At 43.3% G+C, this 17138-nt stretch overlaps 1 protein-coding gene across 30 annotated transcripts in view; it reads left to right on the forward strand.

Moving 5' to 3' along the window:
* Positions 1-11114, forward strand: part of KIAA1217 (KIAA1217 ortholog) — a 326984-nt gene extending 315870 nt beyond the window's left edge. For 18 of the 30 annotated variants that reach the window (XM_027121823.1, XM_027121822.1, XM_027121824.1 and 15 more), the window contains 6 exons: positions 2198-2317; positions 6151-6186; positions 6335-6412; positions 6525-8120; positions 8642-8764; positions 9474-11114. In XM_027121823.1, coding sequence (XP_026977624.1) covers positions 2198-2317; positions 6151-6186; positions 6335-6412; positions 6525-8120; positions 8642-8764; positions 9474-9968 — 2448 coding nt within the window. In that variant the 3' untranslated portion in view covers positions 9969-11114. Of the gene's footprint in view, positions 1-2197; positions 2318-6150; positions 6187-6334; positions 6413-6524; positions 8121-8641; positions 8985-9473 lie in introns of those variants that run through there. The other 12 variants (XM_027121825.1, XM_027121827.1, XM_027121849.1 and 9 more) reach the window with 8 other exon arrangements.
* The last annotated feature ends 6024 nt before the right edge of the window (positions 11115-17138 follow it).

A 17138-nucleotide genomic window follows, 5' to 3' on the forward strand; every position in this document is an offset into this window, starting at 1 on the left:
AGGACCAAAACATAATCATACTAAGTGAAGTAACTCAGATAGAGAAAGACAAATACGATATGATACCACTTATGTGGAATCAAAAAAAAAAAAAAAAGAAATGATACAAATGAACTTACTTACAAAACAGCAACAGACTCACAGACTAAGAAAATAAATTTACGGCTGCCAAAGGGAAAAGGTGGCGGCAGGGGAGGGATTAATTAGGAGTTTTGGATTAACATATACACACTACTATATATAAAATAATCAACAAGGACCTACTGTGCAGCATAGGGAACTCTACTCAATATTCTGTAATAACTTAAATGGGAAAAGAATTTGAAAAATAGGTATACGTGTAACTGAGTCACTTTGCTGTACACCTGAAACTAACACAACATTGTAAATCAATTATACTCCAATATTAAAGTATGGTATAAATAATAAATAAATCATGGTATAAATAAATCATGACCTGGTTTGTTTCAAATGGATGACTAAGCACTAGATAACTTCTCATTTGTGAAGGGTGAGCAACAAGCACTAATGATCAAAGAAGTGAGGCGTTTAAGCTTGTGACTAATCCTGCACTAGCCCCCGAGAGAAGTAACTTTTGTTCTAGCCACTTAGAACCCATCACTTGAGGATATTTCCCTCCACTGAAAGCTAAATATCTTTGATGCTTCCTTTGACTGAAACCTTTACAAAGGCAGAGTATCTGGCTTCTTGTTATATTATTGGTGGTCAGGTAACAGTGGTGAGTGAAGTGCTCTGACCCTAAGGTAACCAAACCTCATTAGCCAGCCTGCTGCATCGAAGAGTCGGCCAGCGGCCATGCTGGAGCCTTTGCAGGCTCTCGAGCTAGACGCCTCCCCCACCCGCCAGCCCCTCTGAGGCAGGAAGGAGCAGCTGCAGCACCGCCCCCGCCCAGCCCGCCCGCCCCAAGTGTAATCGTAGAACAGCTTTCCTGCTGTGCGTCACCAGGCATCAGAAGAAACCACAAGCTCCCGAGTTCAGGGTCTAACAGCCCAACGGAAATGCCGAGTGGCCTTAGCAAGCAGAGCCCCGGGCACCTCCAGGGCCCGCGAGGACCGGGTGGGTGTCTAAGGAGGGAACCGGGAGCCAGCAGAGTGAGGGAAGAGCAGGCCGGGGAAGGTCCCGGGCATCCGCTCCGCTAGTATTTTAAAACCTGTGCTGGAATGTTCACCTGGGGAAGGCATGAGGTATTCTTTGTGCCTGCAGTTATTTCCAAATGACACTATTTGACATTAAGGAAATACGAGGCGATCAGTTGAAATTATTCACTTCAACAACTGCTCTTTAATCCTGCCTGCACATTAGAATAATTTGAGTTAAAAAAAAAAATCCTACAGCCCAGAGAGTCTGACTTAATTATGCTCTGGGTGAGGCCTGGGTAACAGTATTTTTTTTCAACTGGGTGTCATGTAGCCTGATTGAGAATCACCGATTTCAGGACATTTCGCTGCTTGGGTTACCGTCTCTCCTGCTCTCGCGATCATATATATTGCCACTTCTTTTCTGCCCTATAGACACAGCAGATGCTTTCTCTCTGAGAACCGACCTCCCTCACTCAGTGTTCACAGGAGTGGCCCTGGCCTCCTATAACTACGATCCATCATTAGTTTTCAGAGACAAGCCTTTGGGGGTCAGGCAGCTCCCAGGCCGCTCAGAATCACTTGCGTGCTAAAGGGATTGCTTTATTCTACGTGAGTCAGAACTACCCAGGGCACAGGAGTATGTTGCTACTGCAGACAACGAATTGTTAAGGATTACTTTCCTTTTAAGGTTTAATGGTTTGCAATATCTTGTGCCCTTTTATAATGAAGAGGAAAAAAGATAGATAGCTTCTTAATTCATTTACATATTCAGCATTTTTTAAAGGTCAAAGCCCTTTAAAAGAAGCCCTACTAAATGCAAATCAGGTTCACCCGGACAGGAAGAAGGGGCGTTCTTTTCAAAGGCTCTGTCCATTTAATCTTAGCCTGGACCAGAAAATAAGGAAGGCTTTGGCCCGGGCTTTGCTGACCTGAGGTCAGATGGGGAGCCGGTTTTCAGGGCGCTGACGCCCTGGCATGACCCGCATGTAGGACCCGGCCGGGGTCTCGACCGGGAGATCCTCTGGATTCCCTGCCTGTTCCCTCTGACCTCCTTGCTGCACTCGGATCCCTGTTAACTCAGTGTTTTAATTCCTTAGGCATTCCAGAAGTGTTCCTTTATGGATGTAAATTCAAACAGTCACGCTGAGCAGTCCCGGGCTGACAGTCACGTTAAAGACACTAGGCCGGGGGCCACAGCCCTACCCAAGGAGAAGAAGGTAACGTGGCAATTACACGTTGGCCACCCGGTGGGCCGTCCTTCTTTCCTTGCTCTGACACTAATACCGCTCTGTGCTTGAGCTTCTGTACCTTCTCTTTTTTCCTCACCCTTCTTTTTTTTTTTTAAACTAATGGAGACACAGCTTGGGGTTTCACCAGAGATCTCTGGCTCAGGTTTCCTGAGCGGACGCTGTGTTCCTGTGCACAGCACACAACAGTATATGCAGAATTCAGGCATTATCTTCCCAAACCAAAGATACACATACACCTTTCAAGATTTTCCAGAACAATGCTGGTGGAACAAATGGAAACATCAACCAAGTAGGTAGCAGTTTTTCTAATTTGTATCATGTCTTCTGGACCAAAGACATCGACGTTAAAAGTAGGTGAAAGCTTTAGATTCCAGGAAGAGAATGCATAGCAGAGCTGTCTATCCGCCATCCACAGGCGTATCCATGGAAACATACACACATGTATTTGCACACACGTTCGAGGATGCCAAACAGAGTTTTTGTTACTCTTAGAAATTCTCAAAGTGTACCTGCCAAGGTAGTAAGTTCAGTATCGTTTTAGTGCTACTAAACTTTGTGGCATTCTCATGGCTTCCAAACAGACGTCCAGGCTCTGAAACAGAGGTCACTATCATGACGTAGAACTTTAAGGAGAGGAGATTAACCTGCATATTTGAACTTCCACTTTGTAAGTCGAATCTAGAGCTTTTGTGATTTTTGGAAATAGCGCCATCTTATTTAAATGAAGCCTCTGTCTAAATTTCAGGGTAAAAAGCTTATGACCAACTCAAGTCTTAACATTTTTTGCCAGGAACTTGTATCTTAGAATTCAAAGGTTCTAGCGTCCCTTAAATAAAGTCAAACAAATCAGCCATAATAGATAGACCAGTAGTCACTCCGCGTAGGTACCTCAGTGCAGGAATAAGTAAGCTCAGTGAAAGAGATACAGGATCACACAGTCGGAGGGCTATTCTAGCACAGTCCTTCAAGAGATGCAGTCCTGGGGCTCACAGCTCTCAGCTGTGCTCCCCCCCGGCTCCCAGCTCTCCCAGAGCCCTCGTGTAAACTCCGCCAGCAAGCGAAGCTGTTAACCAGGCGATGGGGATGGGGGCTCTCTAGGCACGGGGGAGATGAGGAGACTGTCTGGATAAATCCTTCTTGTGAGGGAAACCTCCTATTAATGGGAATTGAACCCATAATTATCACACTGGAAATACGTTGCTGCTTCAGTCTGTGGGCTTTCCTTCTGTGGCCTTATTAAAGCCAATTCACAGAAGGTCCTGGCGGGTCCTGAGTTATGTGCTGTACTTGGGCCAGTGTGACCGTTTCTTTTAAACACTGACCCGGAGCTTCTCGAAGATCCCTCTGGAGACAATCATCATCTCATTGTAGAATTTTGCTAATTTGCTAAAAAGCTGCATGGGGTTTCTTGCCCTGCACTTAGAAATCCATATTCCATCGATCACACTGATCTCAATCAAGGGTCCATCAGGTACTAAGCAGGTCTGTACTGAATGCCCAACACCAGGGCATTAAACACTAGGTTTAATTACAGATGCTTCTTCTGGATAATTATACCAGTAGACTGATGTACTTCACAATAACCGTGACTATCAGACCTGTCCCCAAAGTATTGTCCTTATTAACCTCTTCCTGGGCTATTCATCTACCCTTCTATAACTCAAATGTTTCTTAAAGTTTTTTTCCTCTTATTATGAAGTGCTAGTCTAGTACTTACTTTTATGCAATTTTTCTATAACTTATGTTTCTAATTTTGGTTTCTTGCCCAAATGCATATGGTCCCTGCTTCACCAGTTGTCTGAACAACCCAAACCTCGGGGCCCCAAAACAGATATTAATGAGGCTTAACTAGCTTTCCTGCAGAGTCCTGACTATCTAAGACTACCTAAGATATCGTTGTGAGATTACGTGACGACCGTGAACAAGTTACCTGGACAAAGCGGATGCACTTCCTTTGATCCAGGCCTTCATTTTTCTAGCCCACTTCCAAAACTGCTGGGTCATGTGAAACCTACACTTGACATCTTTATCTTACTGACTTTCCATTGGAGGATTCCTGCTAGTAGATCTGTTTTAAAATACGTATATTGCTGGGTGGCATTTGAAATATTTAACAGTGGGTATGACACGGGCCCTGACCAATCAGAACAGATGCCAGCCCTAACCCCCCAATCAATGAGGCCAGCAGAACAGCAGCCCCGCAGATGCCAATTCCTCCTGTGACTCAAGGGTAAAGTCGCACTCAGGTCCTGGCGTGATACGCTGACTCCCTGTTTGGAGCTGAAACCTTAAGCTGAAACCTCATCTGTTTTTCTTCTTGCAACGTTTACTTGATGCATTAGTTGTTGATTCTAAATTTAAAATCCCACCAAAGAGATGATATTGTTCCACCGTAGCAGCTGAATCTCGTTGCTCTTGTTTGGGGCCTGATGCGGCCAAGGGGAAGTTGAACAGGAGGTGTTTGGTGGCTCGTGCACCTTGGATCCTGTGCCGTATTTCCACGTGATTAATACTGACTTTGTTATCTCTGTGTGTTATTGCTTGAATGTGTACGGACATTCTTTCTGGTTTTAACCAGGCAGCAGGATCGCTCTAGGCTGTCATCGGTGGGAGCCTGGGTTCTTGCGCTTCGTTATGTTGTCATTGCTTTAACCCAACAGGCTTCTTGGGATCGTGTCCCATCCTGTTCTAATCACCTCTTCCTCTTGGGCTTCTACAGCCAGAAGAAAGGACAGCAGTGCCTTGGAAGTGACAAGGCACGGCTAGTGGTAGCATGGCGGCAGGGCCCGAGGCTACCGATACACCCGTGCCTGGTGGAGCATTCTCCATACCCGGTTCTCACTGCTGGGCTCTTACCTTCTGAATCTCTTGGTGAGAACCTCAGAAGTGCAGCTTTCCTCGGCATCAGAGCACACACAGAACCAAAGCTGAATCATGTAGTTAAAATATTGTACCTGATGACCTACTTGGTATAAATACCCAAAAATGAGAATTGAAATTTCTAGGTCAAACAGAAACTATTTGAAAGGATTTTGATTTGTGTGGACCACCAGAGGGCCAAGCAGAAAAACTGTAGAGTACCCAGATCTTCATGGATGAAAGCCGGAGTCTTTGTTAATGGGTATTATATTGAAAATTCTTGTCTCTTCAAGGAAAAGCTGAGTCATGTTGTCACGGTCACCACTTGAGCCTCAAATATCTGTTTTGTAAATGTTTAGATGACATCTTGGCAGCACTGTCACTCTGAATTGGGATTTGAGCATCTTGGCTACGATTCGTTTGAAGGTTATTTTGACACTTTACTTGGCAAGTTTAAGTACAAACTGCAAGTATGTTTTCAAATCTGTGATTTGACCAGGGAAAACTGGGTTTTTTTCATCTCAAAGTACCATACCCAAGCAATGCAGAGTCGTTATAGGGCAATCCCCAAACAAGAAGCAGAGATGAGACTGAAATATGAAATAACTAGTTGGCAGAGACGTGAAAACTTTCCTGGTCTAGTTCCTTGGTTTATAAGCAAGAAAACTGAGGCCCAAGGAAGTGAAATGACTTGCCTAAAATAACACAGTTAAGCGGCAGATCTGGGTTAGAGTCGAAATCTGCCTGCTCGTGTACTGTGCTTTCTACGATGCCATGCCACTCTTCTGGTTTTGGAGTCGGCTAAGCTCACACTCAGATGTTGAAAAGAGGAGGTGTTGGTCCAGAACTGGTCCCTTTATTCTCTTAACTGCTCCTCCCACCGAAATTTGAAATCCTTGAAATATTTTGCTAATTGAGATTTTCATCTTGTGCAAACACAGGGCATTTTTGGAAGTTGGAGAACCAAGCCACCCAAGGTAAACAGAGCTGTAGGCTTTGGACTGGTGTGTGACGAATGTGCTTGGCCCGCATGTTTTGAAGTGTAATTAAAGAAACAATCTAGTTGTAGCCCACTTTGGGGGGGTGTGGTTTTGTGGAGTAACATGTCCTACACTATTCTACCAGAATTTGGAATTTTTCCACGAAGACGTACGGAAATGTGATGTTGAATATGAAAATGGCCCCCAAATGGAATCCTGGAAGGTGAGTCCACCAGATCTGTGTTCCAACTGATACCATGCAGATTAATTCCCTTCCTTTGCAGATCCATTTCTGATCACTATGTGTGGTTTCCCTCCTCCACTCTCCCTCCCAGGTTACCGCAGGGGCTTCCGTACCTAGTGACCATCCTAAGTGGGAAAGAGGAATGGAGAATAGTATTTCTGATGCAGCAAGAACATCAGAATACAAAACTGACATCTTAATGAAGGAAAGTTCCATATCCACTAAGAGTTTACTTAGAGACGGTAGAAACTATTCCCAGAAAAATGTGTCCAGGGTCAATTCTAGTTTCTCTGGCGTCAGTTCCTTAGAAGATGAAATCAACAAAGGACCTAAAATCTCAGGGCTGCCGTACCCTGTGTGTGACACTGAGAATCAGAAGATGAATTATGGGAAGACAAAGGGGGTGACCCAGCAAGGACAAGAAAATACAGATAAGTGTCACCTTCCCTCTCCCACTAGATCAACCGAATCGACTATTCGTGATGTCAAAACTCAAGACCAAGAGGTTCCCTTGACAGAGTTTGGCCAAGTTGTCCTAAGACCGAAGGGAGCCAGGCCTGCTAACCTGACGCCTGATGAGGATGGAGAGTCCACAGCAGGCTCTCCCACCGAGGAGAGTGCAACCACCGACAGCATTGCCTTCATGATCACCAAAACTGCAGTCCAAGTTCTCTCCAGCGGGGAGGTCCGCGACATAGTGAGCAAACAGGGGCAAGATGTACAGACGGTCAACATTGACGCCAAAAAAGAGACAACTTCCCAGCAAGAAGGCACTGACAGTGAAGAGCCGGTCGTATGCCTGGACAAGAAACCCGTGATCATCATTTTTGATGAACCCATGGACATCCGGTCCGCATACAAGAGACTTTCAACCATATTTGAGGAATGCGACGAGGAATTGGAGAGAATGATGACAGAGGAGAAGATAGAGGAAGAGGAGGAGAATGGAGATACTGTGGTCCAGAGTAACACCTCCCAAAAGCTTCCTAAGGAGGGGGCCTCGGGCAACCTCGGAGCAGGGCAGGAGGCTGAGAGTAAATTCCAGCCGCACTTCCTTTCAGCGGAGACCGGAATGTCAGGAGGACAGGAAGTGACTAAAACCGAGCAGAGCAAGTTCAACCCAGCCGATTCTCCAAGTTCAGAAAGCCAGGGCGACACGACCGATGACCAGTTTGAAAGCCCCAAGAAAAAGTTCAAATTCAAATTCCCGAAAAAGCAGCTCGCCGCTCTCACGCAAGCCATTCGCACGGGAACCAAGACGGGGAATAAGACGTTGCAGGTGGTGGTCTATGAAGAGGAGGAAGAGGACGGCACTTTGAAGCAGCACAGAGAAGCCAAGCGCTTCGAGATCAGCGGGTCTCGATCCGAAGACACCCCGAAAAGTATGCTCAGGAGACTAGAGCAGCCCGGTCTGGAGAGCACAGCTCCGATCTCGAGAACTGATGAAATCAGAAAAAATACCTACAGAACGTTGGACAGCCTGGAGCAGACCATCAAACAGCTGGAAAATACCATCAGTGAGATGAGTCCCAAAGCCCTAGTTGAGACCTCGTGTTCCTCCAACAGAGAGTCTGTTGCAAGCTCATCCCACGTGGCCCAGGAGGCCTGTCCCCAGTCCTTGCTAGTCCTGGATGAAGCTCCCACTGCCCCAGAGCCCCCCTCGTCTGTACCTTCGGCTTCACGTAAGGTATCTTGGTCTGACGGAAAATGAAAAGAGCCAGCTGCTTTCTTAAACCTGTCATAATCACCATTAGCGAAAGGTGTCTTGTGATTTACTTGCTTCCTTTCAGGTGGCTCGTCTCGTTTGGTTTCGTTGTCTGTTCGCAATGATCCTTTCTCTCACACTTTCTCCCTCGCCTTCAGAACAACAACAACTAGGTGTCTAACAGCTAATCGATTCTGTTTTTACCTCTGTTGCTGACTGGTGTTGGGAAAACCGCAAAGGATGCTGGGTCAGCCATTTGCCATTGGAGTGATTGCTCTGATACTCACATTAAAATCCGTTTGATCAGTAGTGGAGCAGTGTTATTCTGTTTGATTCTTCAAATTAACCCCAGTGGTGTCTCCTGATGTCCGTCTCCTAGATCTGTCCTGCATGTAGGGCTGTGGCTTCTCACGTTGAGCTTCTCTGCGCACAGTGGGGCGGCCTCGGGGGTAAGCTGCTCACACGCGTCCTCTCTCTCCCCCACTTGCTGCTTCTCCCCACAGGGCTCCACGGGAACCCCTCAGACGAGCAGGATGCCGATCCCCATGAGTTCCAAGAACAGACCCGGAAGCCTGGACAAACCTGGCAAGCAGTCCAAACTGCAGGATCCCCGCCAATATCGTCAGGTAGTTTTACCTTAAACCCAATATTGGATGGACACTCTTGCGCTTAAGAAGCAAGTCACTGACTTAGTTTATACCAAATATTGCATTTTTCTGTGTAAGATACGGTTTACGTACACGTCCTGGATCTGGGGGCATGAAGAGAGTCTCAAAGCCTCTGTTGAATTTCTCACCACTCTTTTGCATGCTCGCAATAAAACAGCTTTTACTTTGTGACTCCAAAGTTGACCTGTTAACACAAGGTGGCGGGCCAGGTGGCTTTCCTTGGGGGAGTGTAGTGGTTCATCAGAACACCTTGGGAAACCGAGACAGACAAAGCCGCCCTGAAAGTCTCCAGCACTAACGTGTACGTGGACGGCATCGCACTAGAGGCCCATTAACACTCCGTCACGATGCCTCAGCCCCGCCCCAGTAACAGCCCTCACGCAACCCTCACGTCTCCACCCAGCACCCGGAGACGGTAGTAGAATGATGTGCCTGTTCTCACAAACACTCTTCTTCCTTCTTCCCTGTTCTGTACACCCTCTGCTCTGCACTTTGGGGGTTTCTCCCAGGTCCAGTACAGCACGACAAGACTTAGCTCAGGCCTTGAACTGGTTTGGTTTGGTGTCTTTGATTTAATGACTCTCAGAAGGGCTGTGTTGCCAGACCCTGTGGATTGATGGTGTTACCAGCTTTCTGACAAACTGTCTCCTGCCGTCTTTATTTGCAGGCTAATGGAAGTGCTAAGAAAGCTGGTGGGGACTGTAAGCCTACTTTCCCCTCCTTACCTGCTTCTAAGATTCCAGCCCTTTCTCCCAGCTCTGGGAAAAGCAGTTCTCTGCCTTCTTCTAGTGGTGACAGCTCTAACTTCCCTAATCCACCTGCTACTAAACCATCGGTTCCTTCTAACCCTCTCAGCCCCCAAACAGGACGATCTGCTCCCTCTGCCTCCCTCATCCCCTCTGTCTCTAATGGCTCCTTGAAGTTTCAGAGCCCCGCTCACACAGGTAAAGGTCACCATCTCTCATTCTCACTGCAGACTCAGAATGGCCGAGCAGCCCCTCCTTCCTTCTCCTCCTCCCTGCCCCCCCCTGCCTCCCCAGCTTCACTGAATCAAGGTGCCAAGAGCATCAGGACCATCCATACTCCTAGCCTCACCAGCTACAAGGCACAGAGCGGAAGTTCAAGCAAAGCCACCCAGTCCACAGCAAAGGAAACCTCTTAAAAGGCCAAATCCTATTAGGCACGAGTCGGAGTTGCATTTAAGAAAAAAAAAATTTTTAACAGTCTTCGACAAGTGTTTTCACAAGAGAATGTAACATATCGCTGTACTGTTTGAGGTTTACTGCTAAGTATGTGCTAAATACTGGATTAATAGATTTCAGTAAAGCTTGTTTGTTTTTTTACTTTGTCGCTGTTCTAATTACATAGTGTTTACTGTCTCTATTCAATACCTGTTAAATGAAGTAAGCATGTGTTACCAAAAGAGAGTATGGCAGGAGAGAAGGGTGTGGTGAGACAAGAAAAAAATGTATGAAGCATGTAAAACATGTATGATTCCAGAATTTTAGTATGTTTTGTATAAAAATATTTTTCATTACGGAGACTAGACGTGAACAGAGAAATACACAAGTGTGACTATACAAATTGTAAAACAGATACTATAATATTTCCTTTTATTTTAGTGTTATTTAGCTTTATTACAGATTTCTATTTTTGTCAAAACTTCATGGTTCCTTTCGAGATCTTTTTTGCCAAAACATTTTGATACTGTAGCCTTGTACATTTGAAAGTAGCATGCTAGACAATAAGCCAGTGAACTTCTGCACAAGCCAACACAGAGGCACACGTGGAAGGCAATGCTCAACCCTACTGCACTGCCATGAAAATTATGTATAATAATTTGCCGGCCCAAGCAAGCTAGTTTTGTTCTGTTTCTTTCTTTTTTCTCTTTTCTAACATACTGGGATTCGCTAGTTGTTTTCTTTGCAGTATCTAAATCCTTCCTTTGTTCTCTGAGACCTGGTAACCCACACTATTGCATTGTGGATTTTAGAATGTACACTTCTGTACGGTTCTGTAAACTGATCAATTTTTGTAAATATATAAATAGACACCAAAAATACTGTATGTGACCGCACATAGAGTAGTTTTCCCACACCAAAGTTAATTTTTATGCATGCTTTAAAAATATATCTTGGGATGGGCAGAAATGGAACTTCCTGGACATTTTTAAAAAGCAACAAGTTTGCACAGCTAGAGTGTTTTTGTAAATAAATGTATTTGTATAACACAGTTATGTAATATACAGAACTATAAGCAGAGACTTTGCAAAACTAAATAAAGGGCTGCATGCTTATTATTTTTTGTACCTTGTCCCTATAACTACTTCCTAGTCAAAGAACGCAACCGTTACCAAGTTAAAAGGTTTTGGCTTTGAGGGCGTGGTAAGTAAACATATAACCAGATGCAAACTGCTTTTCTGAAAGTTGTGCTTTTCTTTTTTTCTTTTTAACATCTCCGTTGGAGTATAATTGCTTTACAGTGGTGTGTTAGTTTCTGCTTTATAACAAAGTGAATCAGTTATACATATACATACGTCGCCATATCTCTTCCCTCTTGCGTCTCCCTCCCTCCCACCCTCCCTATCCCACCCCTCTAGATGGTCACAAAGCACCGAGCTGATCTCCCTGTGCTATGCGGCTGCTTCCCACTAGCTAGCTATTTTACGTTTGGTAGTGTATATATGTCCATGCCACTCTCTCACTTTGTCCCAGCTTACCCTTCCCCCTCCCCGTATCCTCAAGTCCATTCTCTAGTAGGTCTGCATCTTTATTCCTGTCCTTCCCCTAGGTTCTTCATGACCATTTTTTCTTTTTTAGATTCAATATATATATATATGTGTTAGCATATGGTATTTGTTTTTCTCTTTCTGACTTACTTCACTCTGTATGACAGTCTCTAGGTCCATCTGCCTCACTACCAATAACTCAGTTTCATTCCTTTTTATGGCTGAGTAATATTCCATTGTATATATGTGCCACATCTTCTTTATCCATTCATCTGTTGATGGAAACCCATGCACTTATGGTCACCTTATCTTTGATAAAGGAGGCAAGAATATACAGTGGAGAAAAGACAGCCTCTTCAGTAAGTGGTGCTGGGAAAACTGGACAGCTACATGTAAAAGAATGAAATTAGAACACTCCCTAACACCATACACAAAAATAAACTCAAAATGGATTAAAGACCTAAATGTAAGGCCAGATACCATCAAACTCTTAGAGGAAAACATAGGCAGAACACTCTATGACATAAATCACAGCCAGATCCTTTTTGACCCACCTCCTAGAGAAATGGAAATAAAAACAAAAATAAACACATGGGACCTAATGAAACTTCAAAGCTTTTGCACAGCAAAGGAAACCATAAACAAGACAAAAAGACAACCCTCAGAATGGGAGAAAATATTTGCAAACGAAGCAACTGACAAAGGATTAATCTCCAAAATTTACAAGCAGCTCATGCAGCTCAATATCAATAAAACAAACAGCCCAATCCAAAAATGGGCAGAAGACCTAAATAGACATTTCTCCAAAGAAGACACAGATTGCCAGCAAACACATGAAAGAAAGAATGCTCACATCATTAATCATTAGAGAAATGTAAATCAAAACTACAATGAGGTGTCACTCACACCGGTCAGAATGGCCATCATCAAAAAGTCTACCAACAATAAATGCTGGAGAGGGTGTGGAGAAAAGGGAACCCTCTTGCACTGTTGGTGGGAATGTAAATTGATACAGCCACTGTGGAGAATAGTATGGAGGTTCCTTAAAAAACTAAATACAGGGGCTTCCCTGGTGGCGCAGTGGTTGAGAATCTGCCTGCCAATGCAGGGGACACGGGTTCGAGCCCTGGTCTGGGAAGATCCCACGTGCCGCGGAGCAACTGGGCCCGTGAGCCACAACTACTGAGCCTGCGCGTCTGGAGCCTGTGCTCCCAACAAGAGAGGGCGCGATAGTGAGAGGCCCGCGCACTGTGATTAAGAGTGGCCCCCGCTTGCCACAACTAGAGAAAGCCCTTACACAGAAACGAAGACCCAACACAGCCAAAAATTAATTAAAAAAAAAAAAAAACTAAATATAGAACTACCATACGACCCAGCAGTCCCACTACTGGGCATATACCCTGAGAAAACCATAATTCAAAAAGAGTCATGTACCAAAATGTTCATTGCAGCTCTATTTACAATCGCCAGGACATGAAAGCAACCTAAGCTCTGCTTTTCTGAAAGCTCTGGGATGATGCCTGGTGAGTTCCTGATAAATTCATTGCAAGTATGGTGCCTTCCCATGTAACCTGCTGACCCTCTTCTCCATGGCTGACAGCAAGCAAACCAGATACAGTTTCCACCACCCTCATTTACCAGACAGGCTCTTATTACTTTCTTTTTTAAATTTCCAGTATTAGTAAATAGAAATAAAATGCCTTTATCACTAGGTTTTCTTGTTTTTTTGAGTTCTCAATTTTAAAAAATATTGTTGGTCTAGAGGGAAATATGCTCGCTAACATTACACCATATGTATTCATTTTAAAAATCAGGAGAAAAGCTAGTGAAAATAATATCAAGATTATGAACTGACTGTAAGAAATCTCAGGAACCTGCTTATCATGATTTTTTGCCCCCTCCCAATATTTAACTTGACTTCATGTAAAGTACAAATATTACTATTACTTTAGCACCTGATTTTTTTAATTTATTTACTTTATTTTTTGGCTGCATTGGGTCTTTGTTGCTGCAATGTGGGCTTTCTCTAGTTGTGGCGAGCAGGGGCTACTCTTCATTGCGGTGCACGGACTTTTCATTGCGGTGGCTTCTCTTTGTTTCAGAGCATGGGCTCTAGGCACTCAGGCTCAGTAGTTGTGGCACATGGGCTTTAGAGCGCAGGCTCAGTAGTTGTGGTGCACGGGCTTAGTTGCTCCATGGCATGTGGGATCTTCCCGGACCAGGGCTTGAACCCTTGTCCCCTGCACTGGCAGGCGGATTCTCAACCACTGCGCCACCAGGGAAGCCCAGCACCTGATTGTTAATGTTCTCAAACTTCAGGTTTACTGAGCTTTGATGCCTTCACTAGTAATATGTTAGTATGTCTCTACTCATTATATTAATTGTAATCACATATTTCAGGGCACACTCAGGAAAGTCATTATCTTTTTTGCCCCCCTTTTTGTCCAGTTTTATTGTGATATAATTGACATATAGTGCTGTATAAGTTTAAGGTGTACAGTGTAACGATCTGACTTACATACATCATGAAATGATGAGAACAACAAGTTTAGTGTCCAAAAAAGACATACAGATGGCCAATAGGCCCATGAAAAGATGCTCAACATCACTAAAAGAGAAACGCCAATCCAAACCACAATGAGGTACCACCTCACACCAGTCAGAATGGCCATCATGAAAAAGTCTACAAGTAACAAATGCTGGAGGGGGTGTGGAAAAAAGGGAACTCTTTTACACTGTTGTTGGGAATGTAAATTGGTGCAGCCACTATGGAAAACAGTATGGAGGTTCCTCAAAAAACTAAAAAGAGAGTTGCCATATGATCCAGCAATCCCACTCTTGGGCATATATCCAGACAAAACTATAATCTGAAAAGATATGTGCACCCCTATGTTCATAGCAACACTATTTACAATAGCCAAGACATCGAAACAACCTAAATGTCCATCGACAGATGAATGATAAAGAAAGTGTGGTACATACATACCATGGAGTATTACTCAGCCATCAGAAAAGGATGAAATGATACCATTTGCAGCAACATGGAAAGGCCTAGAGATTATCATACTAAGTGAAGTTAAGTCAGAAAGAGAAAAACAAATACCTTATGATATCACTTATATGTGTCATCTAAATATGACACAAACCAACGTATCTATGAAACAAAAACAGACTCACAGACATAGAGAACAGATTTGTGGTTGCCAAGGGGGAGGAGGGCAGGATTGGGAGTTTGGGATTAGTAGAGGCCAACTATTATATGTAGTATGGATAAACAACAAGGTCCTACTGTATAGCACAGGGAAAACTATATTCAATATCCTATGACAAACCATAATGGAAAAGAATATATATATGTATGTATAACTGAGTCACTTTGCTGTACAGAAGAAATTAACACAATATTGTAAATCAACTATACTTCAATAAAATTTTTTAAAAATTTAAAAAAATCGGTTTAGTGAAAATCCATCGTCTCATATAGATACAAAATTAAAGCAATAGGAAGCCATTATCTTATACTTTTTAGGTATAAAAGGTTCCAACATTTCAATCATGTCCCATAATATCAACTATATTATATAAATTATAATGTATATATTACAATGTATACATAAAATATAATATAGCTAAAATATATACACAAGCTAGCTGTTCATGTCAGTTTATTTGCTCCTGTGTGTGGACAAGCTGAGAATCCTTTGTGAGCAGCTATACAAAGTTTTCAGTTGACCTTCAGACTTACCAGAGCTCTGGCCAGGATGATGGTCGGTTTCAGCCAGTGTAATAAAGACTGGAGCATGTTCGCCAGGTAAGGAAAAGCTCAGCATGTCTCCAGCATTACCTTGCCCAAGACCCAGCCAAGCGCTGCCTGCCTCCAACACCATACACAAAAGTAAACTCCAAATGGATTAGAGACCTAAATGTAAGACCGGACGCTGTAAAACTCTTAGAGGAAAACATAGGCAGAACACTCTTTGACATAAATCACAGCAAGATTTTTTTTGACCCACCTCCTAGAGTAATGAAAATAAAAACAAAAATAAATAAATGAGACCTAATGAAACTTAAAAGCTTTTGCACAGCAAAGAAAACCATAAACAAGACAAAAAGACAACCCTCAGAATGGGAGAAAATATTTGCAAATGAAGCAATGGACAAAGGATTAATCTCCAAAATATACAAACAGCTCATGCAGCTCAATATCAAAAAAACAACCCAATCAAAAAATGGGTGGAAGACCTACATAGACATTTCTCCAAAGAAGACATACAGATGACTAACAAACACATGAAAGGATATTCAACATCACTAATCATTAGAGAAATGCAAATCAAAACTACAATGAGGTGTCACCTCACACCAGTCAGAATGGCCATCACCAAAAAAATCTACAAACGATAAATGCTGGAGAGGGTGTGGAGAAAAGGGAACCCTCTTGCACTGTTGGTGGGAGTGTAAATTGATACAGTCACTATGGAGAACAGTATGGAGGTTCCTTAAAAAACTAAAAATAGAACTACCGTGAGACCCAGCAATCCCACTACTGGGCATATACCCTGAGAAAACCATAATTCAAAAAGACCCCAATGTTCATTGCAGCTCTATTTACAATAGTCAGGACGTGGAAGTAACCTAAATGTCCATCAACAGAGGAATGGATAAAGAAGATGTGGTACATACATACAATGGAATATTACTCAGCCATAAAAAGAAACGAAATTGGGTCATTTGTAGAGACGTGGATGGACCCAGAGACTGTCATACAGAGTGAAGTGAGTCAGAAAGAGAAAAATATATATTAACGCATATATGTGCAATCTAAGAAAAATGGTATAGATGATCTTATTTGCAAAGCAGAAAAAGAGACACAGATGTAGAGAACAAACGTATGGCTACCAAGGGGGAAGGGTGGGGTGGATGAACTGGGAGATGGGGACTGATATATATACACTATTGATAAAATAAATAGATAGATAACTAAAATAAATAACTAAAATAAAATAGATAACTAATGAGAACCTACTGTATAGCACAGGGAACTCTACTCAATGCTCTGTGGTGACCTAAATGGGAAGGAAATCCAAAAACGAAGGGATATGTGTATAGGTATAGCTGGTTCACTTTGCTGTACAGTAGAAACTAATACAACATTGTAAAGCAACTATACTGCAATAAACATTTAAAAAATAAAGTGGGTGATGTTAGATTGGGTGAGCGCCTGGATTTTCAGATTTTATTCAACCACCATTAATGGACTCTTGCTACATATTATTTTAAGCTCGTCATTCAACCAACAGATGGTTGCACCTGAAAAAAGAGTCTTAGAAATAAACCATGGGGCTTCTCAGATTCATTCACCAATCAATCCATCAACCAGTGCCCCTTACTGGCTGTGCAACCTTGGACTTGTCTTGGTTTCCTCAACTATTAATAGAAAATAGTATTGGAGCCTCCCTCACAGGATTGTTGAGAAGATTCAATGTGACGTAGTACAGAAAACTCTTAAGACAGAACCTGACATCTAGCATACTCAGCAAAGGTTAGTTAGGGTGGTTGCTGTCCTTGTCACTGCTGCAGTTATGACTGGACACTGTCCCTGCC

This window comes from Aethalodelphis obliquidens, unplaced genomic scaffold (assembly GCF_003676395.1).
Source record: "Aethalodelphis obliquidens isolate GAN/ISIS:26980383/991018 unplaced genomic scaffold, ASM367639v1 scaffold23, whole genome shotgun sequence".
NCBI classification, from domain to species: domain Eukaryota; kingdom Metazoa; phylum Chordata; class Mammalia; order Artiodactyla; family Delphinidae; genus Aethalodelphis; species Aethalodelphis obliquidens.